Source organism: Coenobita brevimanus, chromosome 73 (assembly GCF_032717465.1).
Source record: "Coenobita brevimanus isolate Jiangsu-jjx chromosome 73, ASM3271746v2, whole genome shotgun sequence".
NCBI lineage: Eukaryota > Metazoa > Arthropoda > Malacostraca > Decapoda > Coenobitidae > Coenobita > Coenobita brevimanus.
Window position 1 is genome coordinate 23,116,744 of NC_137026.1, and position 15,360 is coordinate 23,132,103.

Here is a 15,360-nt window from a genome sequence, read left to right on the forward strand (position 1 = left end):
GGAGAAAACAGTGGAGTGTGGAACAGTAGAAGATAGTGAATAAAGGTGGAGTGGAAGAAGACAGTGAATATGGGCGGAGTCGGGGAAAAGTGTATAGAGGGGAGTGTGGAAAGGGAAATTTTGGGGGACGGCTGGCTAAGTATACATATACAGGACAGAACCCAACGTGTACACATCAGTTATTACCGCACCACAGACTCCAACCTTTACCTAATTCAGATGAGACAGACGCGATGTTCCAGTAAAAATTACTTACTGAATATACTTAAAAAAGCAAGACTGCACCATATGTGATGAATTGCAGTTTGAACAATAACCCTTATAGTGATATCATCAGAATCCTGCAGGACCCGAGACTACGCTATCAAAGTTCAGAACCTATACGTGTCGGTGACTGGTTAATGCGCGGTTAAATATGAAGTGATATAAAATCAAAAGGATATCATTAATGATTAGAGATGAAGGTTCAAAATGAAGAGGAAGAGAGGAAGGGGGTGGAGTAATGAGACAGGGATGGGGAGAGGTTTGGGAAAATGAAGAAAGAAGAATAAGAGGCAAAAACCTGTGACTGAACTCTGAATATCCTAGGTTTTTACCTTGGATTTATACAGAAATGAAATGTGCTGTGATGTGACGCTTCTGGTGCTTTCTCACTTGTCCCGCTGGCAACTCCATTTAGCTTTACATTATCCAGGGTTCACCCCAACACATACAATTACTTGACAGTCTCTACAACACGGACCTCCTAGGTTACCTACAGTTGTCTGCAAATATCTACAGTAGAATAAAATAAAAAGACAGACTGCGCTCAAAGCATTAAAACTAGCGAACTTCAGTATTAAAATATATATATATATATATATATATATATATATATATATATATATATATATATATATATATATATATATATATATTGTGTCGGAACAGAGAAAACTGTCCCGTAAAGTTCCAGGTTCAAAACAAAAGAGTTAAGTAAAATTACAAGTTAAAGTTTAATGCTCAAACTAACAACTAAACATTCAGGACTCATAAGGATAATGTAATGGCAAAAAACAGGTTAAATATATGGTTAACTGCAATAGCCTCTATTAACACAAAATCAGCAAGAGTAAATTTATCTAAGTCAGCCCTGATAAAATGGGAAAACCGGATAATCTCAGTGAATGCAAGATATATTATTACAGATACAAAATATTATTACTACTGGCTGACATCTAAAACACATGAATCACAAAAACCTCACTAAGCCTACGAATTAAAACCTTATACTATACAGTACAAGAAAAAATGTAATAACACTTATACTCAAATTACACAGCAGCTAGATGGTTGGGAACTTCCTGAGCACTCACAAAAATAATAAAAACTGTACAGGGGAGGACAGAGATGTGAACAAAATGAGGAGTAGATCTAAGTGGCCCTTAATGTAGAGACTGAGCTCATTATATAGGGGCCGGCAGAGCTTGATACAACTTGTAAGAAGGACGCGCAAATGAAGCCAGAGGGGACAAAGAGTTGACACTCCTGCTCTGAACAACAGAAAGAACGACTTACTCTACTATAAAACTTTGTAGTCACTTGTAGAGAAGTATATTTTAGACTTGTGGTCGAGCGGCTTTTATATCTTGTAGTAGTTTCCCCACCAGATGTCATGTAGTGACGGGAGAGGTAAAGAATAGTATGGGACTATTTTTATTTGTCTTGGAATATTAAACAGGTCTCTCTATGGGAAGAGTATAAGTCCCGGGTAGCTACCTCCCTGTCTCGCTATCTCTCTCTCTTTCTGTTCTAAGGCTAATCTCCGTCTCGACCTCTCTCTAGGGTCGCTTGTCTCCTTCTAAACTCTCTTTCCTAAATTCTGGTGTAACAGGGGTGTGTCACGTGTGTTCCTCGTGGATCTTTGTTCACGAGAGGACTGCTGACAGCTAACTGCATCATCTCCTTACTGGCCGCTGTCGTCAGCTTCCCTCAGTGTTAAGAATGTGTAAGCATGCTTAGCACTGCTCGATTCTCGCAGACACAACACCTTCTCAATCATCTGACTCCCTGCTTCTATCTGTCTCTCTATCTATCTATTTATCTATCTATCTATATAATATGTAGTCTTTACCACACTGCTCGGTCGCGCGAAAATGGCGTACCATCGACATTTAATAGTCATAACATATTAATACATATTATATATACATTATAATGAACTTATAAGCTAATTAAGTGAAATATATAATATTGTAAAAGTAACATAATTGTATGAATATTGTATACATATAATATTCATAGTAAATAGTGATTATTCAGTAATAATACATTTAAACAAGTTGTATACATATTTGAATAAATGCAATGATTGTTGTATAACACTTTGTAAGACGTGCATGTACAACAGACGTACGCATATAATTGTGCAATGGTAATACTGCTAGGTTATACATTACATATTTGAGTTATCACTTTAGTAATGTCTAATATTTCACCTAACTTGTATGATGATACTGGTAATACAGAATTGTGCTATAATTGTATGACTTATATTGTGTTAATGCATAATTGTGTTGGCCTTATAATTGTAGTTACATCTTGTTAATGCAACTCTTACATAAGTGTCTTGGCCTTGTAATTGTAGTTAAAGTTACATAAAAGTTACATCTTGTTAATACAACTGTTACATAATTGGCAAAGTGTAACATAATGCAATCGTTTGTCGTTACATAATTGTTACATATCGTTTGTAGGTACATAATTGTTGTTAGTGTAACATAATGCAATCGTTGGTCGTTACATAATTGTTACATATCGATTGTAGTTACATAATTGTAATATGGAGTAACATAATTGTAATAATTGCAGTCCTAACATATGCTGCGGTCGATGATAGTGATGATGTGTCATGCCACTTGTTTGTGGAGACACAATTTGCTTTTTTGTTTGTAGTTTATGTGGTATTTTGGCATATATAGTAACACTTACACTTATTTTCATTTGTTTGTTATGTGATCTTACTCTATTTCTCTTTTTTTCTGTTTTCCTTTCCTTTCTTTCTTTTTTTTTTTTTTTTTTTTTTTTTTTTTTTGTATATATTGATTTTCTATAGTTTGTTTCTCTTTGCTTGTGTACGCTTTTTTCCCATGTTGTTCATGGTTACATAATTACTGGCTAATTTCCTTGGGATACTTTTTCAAAGTTTAGTTTATATTGCACAGATACTATAAAATGATATTATATAGTCCCATATTTTGTTATTTTATATAAAAAAAATATATACATATATATATACACTATATACAGTATTAACTATACACACTGACTTGTTGTTCACCTGTACCTATCGTGAGTAATATGTGTGTCAGCACTGTGTGGAAATCATTGTCTTCACGATTGTGTTGAAGATGTTCATTCTTGCTAACGGCATTTGTGTTGGCCATTTTTTTTTTTTTCTAGTTTACCTTGTAACTTAATTTATATGTTTCCACTTGGTAGCTTTAATTAATAAATGTTTAATACAGTTCTTTTAGTCGCTCACTGAGTAACTGTGATGGTATATTTTCTTTATCGCTTGTAGATGTACTAATGTATAGTTGTATGTATGAAACACGTATTTTATGTAGGTATAAATGGTAACACTCGTTGGTAGTAAATAAATGTTATAATAAATGAATGAATATATACAGTGTAGAATATTTATTGTTGGTGATTACTTAGTGTTTGAGTTATGCAGATAACTGAAGTAAGTATGTGTATTTAAACTGTAACTATACAGCACGTTTTTTATGTTTGTGTAGAAGCTTATTGTCTATCACTGTGTATTGTATAAATGAAGTAACTATGTAACTCACTAATTTTTACCGTGGAGGAAAATGGTGTGAGTGGTGTTGCATTTGTGATAGCGTTGTCCTTCGCGGGTTGATTGGCGTGTTGTCGTCTCAGCACATGGTGACGTCGGCTTCCCACACAGGTAGCTGTGGTGAGTGAATGAGTAGCGATGAGTAACTTGAGTGAAGACGAGTGAGTAAGATGAGTTGTGAATATGGACTTGGTGTTTGCTTCGTCGTCCTGACCTCTTCACACCTGCGTAAGCGGTGGGGGTTGGGTGGATGTAGCAGAGAGAGGAGGGTGAGGTCTGGTGGTTATGAGTTGTGAGTCGTCTCTCACTCTTCGTTTGTTTGTTTGTTTGTTTGTTTGTTTTCTTTCTTTCTTGATGTATTCTTGGTCCTTTTTTCTTGTGATTTACTCGTTGTAGGATGAAGACTTGTAGACTATTTGCACTGTAGGCTGTATTTTGTAGTGAGTCACTGTAGAACTGAAGCTAATCTTGTAGAGTCTCGGTTGCTTTTGTAGAAATTTGCTTTTAATTAGGAGACGATGTCCGCAGATTTGCTGGTTTGTCGTTAAGCTACTTGCAAGGCGTCGAGTGATCTCTTGACCTCTGCATCAGCGTAATGATCTGGGAGACGGAGGGGGCAGGATGGAGAGAATACTGTCAGGAGCTGATATTGTTGGTTGTTTTCAATCTTGATATTTTGTAGGAATTTAATGTTGATTCGTAGACGAGGTTCGTATACGTTCGCTGCTACCAAATGTCATAAAGACTTTGTGTCATAAAGCAGCGACTTTGTATTTGCTTGTAGAGGCAGGAGACGTAACGAATAGTCTCTCTCTCTCTGATTGCCAAGCCCTTCTCCCGTCACCTGTCTCCTCTGAGGCCTGTCTACTCCTTCTGTCTACCCTGTTCGGTGGCTAATCTAGGTCTCGACCTCTCTCTACGGTCGCTTGTCTCCTTCTAAACTCTCTTTCCTAAATTCTGATGTAACAGGGGTGTGTCACGTGTGTTCCTCGTGGATCTTTGTTCACGAGAGGACTGCTGACAGCTAACTGCATCATCTCCTTACTGGCCGCTGTCGTCAGCTTCCCTCAGTGTTAAGAATGTGTAAGCATGCTTAGCACTGCTCGATTCTCGCAGACACAACACCTTCTCAATCATCTGACTCCCTGCTTCTATCTGTCTCTCTATCTATCTATTTATCTATCTATCTATATAATATGTAGTCTTTACCACAAAGGGAGGACGGGGGGAGTGAGGTAGAACACGCTCGTGATCAAACATGCAGCATACTGTACGTTAGAATTACACAAAGGATGATGAAATCATAGGCTATGTAACACCTCCCCACAAAGAAAAAAGAAATTTACAAAGGAAATTTCTTATTACTCTAAAACAATCTGTCTAAAGTCTAGATAAGCAATCTGCAATAACATTTTCTTTCCCCTTGATATGCTGTATGTCTAATGAATACTCCTGAAGAAGTAGACTCCATCTTGTCAATCTATGATTTTTATCTTTAAACTTACTAAGGAATTTCAGTGGGTTATGATCGGTATAAATGACTATGGGGTCAAAACCAGAACACAAATAAAATGAAAAATGCTGTAAACCCAAAATCAAGGCCAAAAGCTCTTTCTCAATAGTTGAGTAGTTCTTTTGAGGTGGAGTGAACTTCTTACTGTAATAAGATACAGGGTGTTCAATACCCTGATCATCCTCTTGCAGCAAAACAGCCCCAGCTCCTGTATCACTTGCGTCAACAGCCATCTTAAAAGGCTTAGCAAAATCTGGAGTAGCGAGCACTGGCTGACTTAATAGGATAGCTTTACGCTTGCTGAAAGAGGATTCACAGTTATCGGTCCAGACAAATTTAACTCCCTTTTTCAGTAGGTCTGTAAGTGTTGATACAAGAATTGAAAAGTTAAGAACAAATCTCCTGTAATAACCTACCATTCCCAAAAATCTTTGTAGCTCTTTCCTACTTTTAGGTCTGGGAAGATCACTTATAACCTGAACCTTAGCTCCTGGTGGTACAACGTGTCCATCACCAATTACGTACCCAAGGTACTGAACTTTAGCTTGACCAAACTCACACTTTGATAAATTAGCTACAAGATTAGCCTGAACCAAACGCTCAAGAAATTTACTGACATGGCATAGGTGATCTTTCCGGTTGTCACTGAAGATTAATACATCATCAATATAAACAACACACCCTGCCAAACCCTCTGTTACAACATTCATGAGCTTCTGAAATGTGGCTGGTGCATTCTTCATACCATATGGCATTACAGAACATGCAAAAGTCTTTCCTAGTGTTACAAAACATGAGATCTCCCTAGCATGTTCAGTCATAGGTACTTGCCAGTATCCCTTTAACAAATCAAACTTACTTATGTACCTAGCCTTTCCGATCTTCTCTATGCAATCTTCCACGCAAGGGAGAGGGTAAGTGTCTGTTTTGGTTATCTGATTAACACGTCTGTAGTCGATGCAAAGCGTGGTGACCCACCTGGCTTAGGGACTAGAGTGACAGGAGAACTCCACTAGCTCTGACAAGGCTCAATCATCTTGTGGTCCAACAGGTAGCCAAGCTCTTTCTCGATGAGAGGAACTTTCACTGGGTTCACACGGTGAGGAGGCAATTTAATTGGCTTTGCGTCTCCAACATCGACATCATGCATCAACACAGTGGTTTTTCCTGGAGTGGCACGGAACACTTGCAGGTACTCCTGCAGTGAATCCGAAAACTCCTGCCTTTCCTCGGGAGGTAGATGAGAAAGCTTAGTCTGGAGATCATTTATGATATCAGGATTCTTCCCCAAACTATCACTCAGGCTCATGCTGCATGGGAGAGCTTCACTTGCAGACTCGGGTGGAACAGCTACAGTGCAGACTGGGTTATTTTCGTCCCGCCTGTGATATAACTTTAGCATGTTGATGTGACAAAGTTGCTTGTTCTTTCTACGATCTGGTGTGGCGATGACATAGTTGACATCACTGAGTTTCTTCTCCACGAAATAAGGACCACTAAATTTGGCTTGAAGAGGTTGCCCATGCATTGGTAGCAGAATCAAAACCTGATCTCCTGGCTGAAAGTGGCGTAACCTGGACTTCTTATCATACCAAGTCTTCATCTTCTCCTGAGCAGCTCCTAAATTCTCTCTCGCCAGCTGTAAAGCAGTGGACAGCCGTTCTTTGAAATTCATCACATACTCCAGCAGGTTGACGTCATCTTCCTCCGACAGCCAGCATTCCTTGAGTAACTTAAGGGGTCCTCTTACTTCATGGAAAATGAGTAGTTCAAAAGGTGAGAAGCCCAGTGATTCATTTGGAGATTCTCTTGTGGGAAATACAACGAATGGAAGACCTTTATCCCAGTCTTTCTGATGTTCCAAACAGTATTTCTTGAGCATCGATTTGAGTGTTTGATGATATCTCTCCAAGGCTCCTTGGGTCTGGGGATGGTAAGCTGAAGACGTGATCTGGGTGATGCCCAACTCTTTCAGAGACTGCTTGAAAACATTTGACATGAAATTACTTCCCCGGTCTGACTGTACCTCCTTGGGCAGACCAAACTTTGTGAAGAACCCTAGCATTTCCTTAACCACGTTCTTTGCTGAGATATTTCTAAGTGGAATGGCTTCAGGATAACGAGTAGCCATATCAGTCAGGGTCAACACATAAGAAAATCCTGAAGAAGTCTTAGGAAGAGGGCCCACAATATCCACCAACACACGGGTGAATGGCGCCTCAAAAGGAGGAATGGGAACTAGAGGTGCAACCTTTTCGTCTGATTACACTTCCCCACAACTTGACAGGTGTGACAAGACTTACAATACCAGGAAACATCCCTGAAGATACCTGGCCAGTAGAAGTGTTTCAAAATACATGCCACAGCCTTCCTCACTCCAAGGTGTCCTGCCAAACTGGAATCATGAGCCACTCTAATGATATCCTGCCTACAAACACAAGGGATGACAACTTGATGTACAACCTCCCACTCACAGTCGGCTGATGCTGTTGGGGGTCTCCACTTCCTCATAAGTACTCCTGACTTTATATAATAACAAGTAGAAGCACCAGCTGACTCTTCCTCACTGCAAGAAGAGTTAGCTAGACCTTTCAACTCAGGGTCAGCAACCTGCAACTCAACCAACTCTTGACGAGACAAATTATCAACACTACGGGGTACTGCCTCATCTGGTGAGTGGTCCAAATTAGCAAGAAAAGTGTCAGCTAGGATAACATCATCATCATCATTATCCTCTAAGTCACCAGTAACTTTAGACTTAGCCCTAGTGACAGCACGTGCAGGGAACACATCAGGGACATCACAATCCTGGGCCGCAGCCACTGGCTTACTAGACAACTGAGGAGCTGGACACACTTGACTTCCACCAATATCATTTCCAAGTAAGAAAGTTACACCTGACATAGGGAGTGTCTCAACCAACCCAACCATAACGGAACCATTAACAAAACCAGACTCTAAATTCACTCTGCACAGAGGGACAGAGAAATAATTATTCCCTACACCTTGTAAGATTTCAGTTTCATCAGAGGAATTAACATTAGAGCCTAGAACACTGGTCAGCATAAGGGATTGGCAAGCACCTGTATCACGATATATTTGAACTGATTTCATGTCATTACTGTCCAGAGGACTGACAAAACCATCAGAAAGGAAATTAGCACATGAACTCTTGAGAGTGTCACCCACGTTACTGCTCAAAAGAGGAGCTTCATCATAAGAATTTAATTTACCCCTCAAAGCAGGTTCAGTTAACTCAGTTAAAGAATTCTGGGAACTCTCAAGGGTGGACACTAGACCAATTGACTGAATATTTAAAGACTCCTTTTTGTTCACATCACGCTGTCTCCTAAAACATTTCTCCGTAGTATGACCAAGCTTACTACAATAAGCACATTTACTTTTCTGAAATCTAGAGGTGAAGCTGGTATTTACTTCCTGAGAAACATCATCTTTATTCTCTTTCCTGTTACCTGTATTCTGAGTAGAGGCAACGTACTTACTCTCAGCTTTCCTTTTTTCTTTAGAATATCTCTTGTGAGTGAGAACATATTCATCAGCTAAAACTGCAGCATCAGACAAATTATCTATTCTTTTCTCATCAAGATATAGGCTTACATCATTATTAATACACCTTTTGAAGCCCTCCAGCAAAATCCTCTGCTTAAATTTATCAAAATCAGAATTTACATTCTTAGAATTTAACCACTGCTCTAACAGATCTTCTTTGATTTTTGCATACTCAACATGGGATTGCTTATCTTGCTTATAAGTTGTCCTAAATTTTACTCTATAGGCTTCAGGAACAAGCTCATAGGCCTTAAGAATCAAGCTCTTAACTACATCATAATTATCAGATTGATCCTGAGGCAAAGATGAATAAGTTACTTGAGCTTTACCGGTGAGAACAGTCTGAAGGAGTACTGGCCAATACTTTTTGGGCCAATTAAAACCTGTAGCTACCCTCTCAAACAACTGAAAATACTTTGTTAAATCAGATTCATTAAAAGGAGGGACAAGTTTAACATTTTTAGCCACATCAAAATCATCAGAGCTAGATGATCCAGTTCCACCTTGTTTCATGTGATACTCATGGTGTGCCTGAATCCTAGCATTTCAATTTGTGTCTGAGCCTGTACCTGTGCCTCCTGAATACGAGCATGTGCCTGAAATTCAGCCTCCTTAGCACGAGCCTCCTGCAGAGCTAGCTGTAACTTAGCTATTTCAATCTGCGTTTGCTCATTTGGAGGAGTTACATTAAACAAGCTTTTATTAATCATGCCAACAATTTGATCTTTAGAATGATGAGAGTGAACTGCAATTCCCAATTGTTGAGCAACAAGCTTAAGTTCATTCTTTGTTCTGTTTTCTACATCACACACTGTTTGCACATTTGACAAAAAAATCTTTGGCTTCATCAAGTGTAGTAATAGTAGACATCATGAATAAATCACAGTCACAAAATATCAACCAATATCCTTATGATAATATCCTGAATATCCTGATAAGAGGTCGCCAAATTTATGTTACGGAACAGAGAAAACTGTCCCGGAAAGTTCCAGGTTCAAAACAAAAGAGTTAGGTAAAATTACAAGTTAAAGTTTAATGCTCAAACTAACAACAAAACATTCAGGACTCATAAGGATAATGTAATGGCAAAAAACAGGTTAAATATATGGTTAACTGCAATAGCCTCTATTAACACAAAATCAGCAAGAGTAAATTTGTCTATGTCAGCCCTGATAAAATGGGAAAACCGGATAATGCTCAGTGAATGCAAGATATATTATTACAGATACAAAATATTATTACTACTGGCTGACATCTAAAACACATGAATCACAAAAACCTCACTAAGCCTACGAATTAACACCTTATGCTATACAGTACAAGAAAAAATGTAATAACACTTATACTCAAATTACACAGCAGCTAGATGGTTGGAGACTTCCTGAGCACTCACAAAAATAATAATAACAACTGTACAGGGGAGGACAGAGATGTGAACAAAATGAGGAGTAGATCTAAGTGGCCCTTAATGTAGAGACTGAGCTCATTATATAGGGGCCGCCAGAGCTTGATACAACTTGTAAGAAGGGCGCGCAGACAAAGAGTTGACACTCCTGCTCTGAACAACAGAAAGAACGACTTACTCTACTATAAGGGAGGACGGGGGGAGTGAGGTAGAACACGCTCGTGATCAAACATGCAGCATACTGTACGTTAGAATTACACAAGGGATGATGAAATCATAGGCTATGTAACAATATATTTATATGTACATATATATATATATATATATATATATATATATATATATATATATATATATATATATATAATATATATATATAGATAGATAGATAGATAAAGTGTGATAGAGGAAAGGGGAAACGTCAGGACACTAAAACGCTAAAAGTCTGCATACTTAAGCAGCTGTCTGGCATGACTGTTGGTGTGGATAACAATCAACTGGCAAGTGTTGCCGCAGTATCTGGCGGTGTTTACGTCCCAGGCTTGGTATATTTGAATAGTGAATTAGATGGATTCACTTTAGCCAACACCCTAAGTCTGGATAAGCTGTTCTGTCGCAGTATAAGGTAGAGTGTAAAACAGAAGCAGGAGGGAGGTAAAAGAAAATCCACGTGAGAGAGGATGTGAAGGAGATAAGAGAAGTGGCAATCACAGTCTAGGAGAGCGCGGAGGCAGGAGAGTGATGGGGGAATAACAGCAAACATCAGAGTGGACACAACCATTGGGATGCAATGGGATGGCAAGGACGAAAAGGCAGAGCAGTGAAGGAACGACAGCTGAAATACAAAACAGAAGGCAAATATGGCACAACACAGGTACACAGACACGAAATCATGAATGTACAACGTGGTGGACAAAAATATTTTGAAAGTGCAAGAAGTCCCATGACCATTTTCAGGCCAAGGCAACTGTGCCAGCAGCCAGACCGCACACCATCAGACAGCAGTTACACGGGGTTTATGATAAATTGCCTGAATGGAAACTTAGGTGAGAGGATATATTATTGATGGGAAGTTCAATATCGTGAATTCAGTCCAGCTAGCTTCAGGGTATTATTAAGTTTGGATCTGAAATTCAACGATGATGCTAGGGTAGAACTGATGTGGAGTTCACATAGATTGCTTAAACATGTTTATCCAGAATTTAAAAAGAGGTTCGGCTGTGGGAGATTAGCTAAGCGGTGAATCGGATTACTACCCCTCTCCCTACAACAAAGCAAAAATAAACGATCCACACCAAACCGTTAGCATAAGTGCAAAAGGGGTTGTGCTTGGTGCGGTTTGCTGGAGTAACTGTACAATCCTGGATCTGAGAAATGAGCTTTCTAGTGTAAAAACACAGACAGCATAGAAAACAAAAGTGTGTGGACATCGATAAAGACAGAAAATGTGGGAATATTTGTGAATGAAAAGAATGTAATGGGAATAGATGAGGACAATATAACTACGAGAAACATTAATAAGAGAGATGGGTGAGGAGTGTATGATGTGTGGGGAAGATAAGGAGGTTCAAAAGGCTGGTTACGGAGAATGAATGCCACGGAAGGGATGTAACAGAGACGGGTATTGAAAGAAATTATTAACCAAGTTAGGGAGTGAAACGAAAAATAAAGAAAATAAAGAACAGTCAAACGGAGAAGCAAGGAGACATAAAATGGAAAATGAACATAGGAAGTGGCGGGAGCTGAGGGAAGGCAACTGCCCCTTGAAGAACAATTCACTGATTGGCCACTTTAGCGTTCCCAGACAGCGTCATAACACTCACACACGACAGCCACTAGACAGACTTGTAATAAAGTCTGGGCACAGGCAAAGAAAGGAGGAAGACAACCTCTTCGACTGCTGGTTTTATTCTCACTAACTCGTCAATAAACAGCCAACCCTTTCATCAGGTCGGTTTGATAACTGACAGATTCGAACACAAAGTTCGACACAGGATGAATTCTTTTCTTAAATATACATAAAATGGGAAAAAGGGCAAATGGCATTATTACCACCTCTAAGATCAGCACCAACTTAACAGACATAGCATGACATAGACATAGCATGACATAGCATGACATAGACATAACACTCTCCCCTGATCTTCTAAAGATTACTATATTGGAACGGCCGTACTGGACGGCGCTCCCTAGAACCTCGACGGGGCAGTGGTCTCCCTGGACTATCTACTTCGTCTTCAATTGACGTATCACTTGACGTAGACTCATTCGAAGGACCTCTCACATCGATTAGCAAATCATCTTCTGTTTCTGATTCAGGGCTTTCTTCAGCTAGTGAATCCTCTGGGGCAGTAGACAGCGATGTTGCCAGCCTTAGGTCACGCACATGACGAGGCATACCATCCACCTCGACGTTCTGGGCAGATACAACTCGCGTTACTGTGCCCTCTGTGCTTCGAGAATCGCAGCGTCTGCTGGGATGCCGGATCCATACACGATCACCGACGCTGAAGCAATGTTGTTCTTCCACCGGCTGATCTTGCAGAGTTACTCCGTCGATACCCAGCAGTCTGACCTCGTATCTAAATATCTGGTTGGCAGGGGCAGATGAGGCATCATCACCTCGTGGCATAACATTGTAGCGGTACACTGCTTCAGCTACGGAACAGCCTTTCCGTGCCAGTATAGTTTTCACGGTTCGATGATTTCTCTCCGATATTCCATTACCAGATGGAGCGTTGGCACACCGATACCTGATGACCATACCCCAACGCCTGGCGAACTCTTTGATCGTTGAGCTACGGAAGCTGGCAGCATAGTCAGTTAATAGCTCCTTAGGTTCTCCATGTTCATAAAACACAGACTCTAGCTGTTCAACAACACTGATGACATCTTGCCGCCCGAGTCTTTTCCAGATGGCATAACGTGTTGGCCCGCAGTCGATGAGCGTCAGATAGTGCTGGTTTCTGACATGCCAGACGTCCATGCTAACTCTGCTCCAGATCTCTGAAACCCCCAACTCCCCTTTCTTCCACTTCTCTGGTGCCGGATCAAAGGACCGACATTCTTGACAACTCTGAAGAACACTGCGAACCTGCTGCCTCTGAACCGTAGGATAGAGCCTTCTGCAGAAGTACAGTGTACGCTTGATGCCGGGATGCCCGCTGGTTTCATGAATGTTAATGATGTCCCTGTCTGAAACACTGGCAACAGCTGCACAGCTTGTCTGCCCGTTTGCTAGTGTCATCCACCTCTTCGGTACTCGTGTTAGCGCATCTGCTTTGTTTTCAGTAGAAGACACAAACTTTACTTCCAGACACAGATTATACTCGACGATGATAGATTTAAAAGTCTCTAGGCGCCTACGGATCAACATTTCACTGGAAGCTCTAGTCTTCAAACGAGATTTTCCTGAGAGAGCATCCGCGATCCAGTGGAACACAGTTCTTGAGTCAGTCATAAGAGTCAGCCATTTTATCTTCCAGGAGATTGCAAGATTTATCCCCTTAATAACAGCGTCCAGCTCTGCAAGATTAATGTGAGAGCACTCGTCCCGTCGTAACCAACACGAGTCTTAAATAACTTCACCTTTCACCTCCAACACAGCTCCCAATGCGATTGAACTTGCATCTACCCATAGTATAGCTTCGTCTCCCGCCACATCCCATCGTCCTCGGGCCGGGTCTGAGTTCTTCACCCGCTCCAACGTGTCCGCAAGCATCGAGTGCAAACTGAGGTCATTAATCTCGTCGTCCCACGTAGTCGTGACCTCATTGGCCCGTCTTTTAATGTACGACGCCGCCACTCGCAACCAGCCACAAACAGGAAGGCGACTCGTTAGCTGCCCGCAGAGTAAAAACACTGTCCGCCTAGTCAGCTTTTCAGGTAGCTTGCCAACGCCGTTATCACGCTTCCAGACGAGACGATCATGCTCCCCCCAGACTCTAATGCCCAGCACACGAGCTGCTTCAGACACAATCTCGGGAGGTTTGCAGAGCAGGCCGTGACGACTAAGGTGACATTCCACTTCTGCTGCACTCGCCACACTTTCGTCCACCAGAATATCGTCCAGGTATGGTGAAGTGGCGCGGTTTATCTTCTCGTCCATGCTCAACACACGACTCAGGACCTCCTTCAATACTAGTGGTGCGATGTTCAGTCCAAAGCCCAGTCTAGTCAAACAGTAACGTCTCCCATGGAACACCACTGTCTGGGACGACCATAGCGATCTGTGAACGTGTATCTGTAGGTAAGCCTTGCGCAAGTCAATGAGAGCGACCCTCTGTCCACGCCTGCGCCACTCCCATATCTTCTCAGTGCAGACGTCCGCTTCAGCTGTGTGCAAATTAAGATGGGCATTCAACTCACGAATATCAAGGACAGGGCGTACTTTTTTCTTGTTTTGCTGCACGACAGCCATCAGAGGGATAGTTCCTTTCACAGGGCCATGTATACACTCGTTGTATGGAACCAGCCATCCGTCCTTAATCCATTCACACAGTTCATTTTCATATTCTTTTCGAGCTTCATTCGGCACCCTGTATTCAGAGACAGTATTCAGTAGTCGTGGAGGCTCAGAGTTATCACGCCAGTTCCACAACACTGTCCACTTTTTAGCTGCACTGTCATATGTTACTTCAAAATCCCTCTCAACAATATTTCGTTGTATGGTAGGTACTGTCATGGCTGAAGCCTGCACTTCCTCAATACCAAATCGCACTTTGTCTGGTGAATGCACTGTCACTCCCTGCAGGGCTTCAACACCGTTCATGCCCAGAATAAAGTCAAAATTAAGCGGCTTGGAAGGCACTACAATCACATTCACAGACACGGACACTCCTGACAGTAGCTGGACTGTTACCACACCTGTTCCCATACACATATAAAGCTCACCGCTTACTGTCCTCACACTGATATTTCCTTTGGTCCAGCGAGAGCACATGGAAACGTGTGCAATACTCTGAGTACAGCCGGTGTCTACCAGGGCATCACAGTTCTTTCCATCAACAACCAAGCGAGTCACTGGTA

At 41.0% G+C, this 15,360-nt stretch overlaps 2 protein-coding genes across 2 annotated transcripts; both read right to left on the reverse strand.

Moving 5' to 3' along the window:
• Positions 1 to 12,478: 12,478 nt before the first annotated feature.
• Positions 12,479 to 13,792, reverse strand: LOC145407505 (uncharacterized). Its single transcript, XM_080278433.1, has one exon. The coding sequence runs from the start codon at positions 13,790 to 13,792 to the stop codon at positions 12,479 to 12,481; it is 1,314 nt and encodes a 437-aa protein (XP_080134559.1).
• Positions 13,793 to 13,906: 114 nt separating this feature from the next.
• On the reverse strand, positions 13,907 to 15,274 carry LOC145407506 (uncharacterized). The gene has a single exon (XM_080278434.1). The coding sequence runs from the start codon at positions 15,272 to 15,274 to the stop codon at positions 13,907 to 13,909; it is 1,368 nt and encodes a 455-aa protein (XP_080134560.1).
• Positions 15,275 to 15,360: the final 86 nt, after the last annotated feature.

Coding starts and splice junctions, on each gene's coding strand:
- LOC145407505 (XM_080278433.1), bottom strand. CDS start 13,792: ATGACTGACTCAAGAACTGTGTTCCACTGGATCGCGGATGCTCTCTCA.
- LOC145407506 (XM_080278434.1), bottom strand. CDS start 15,274: ATGTGCTCTCGCTGGACCAAAGGAAATATCAGTGTGAGGACAGTAAGC.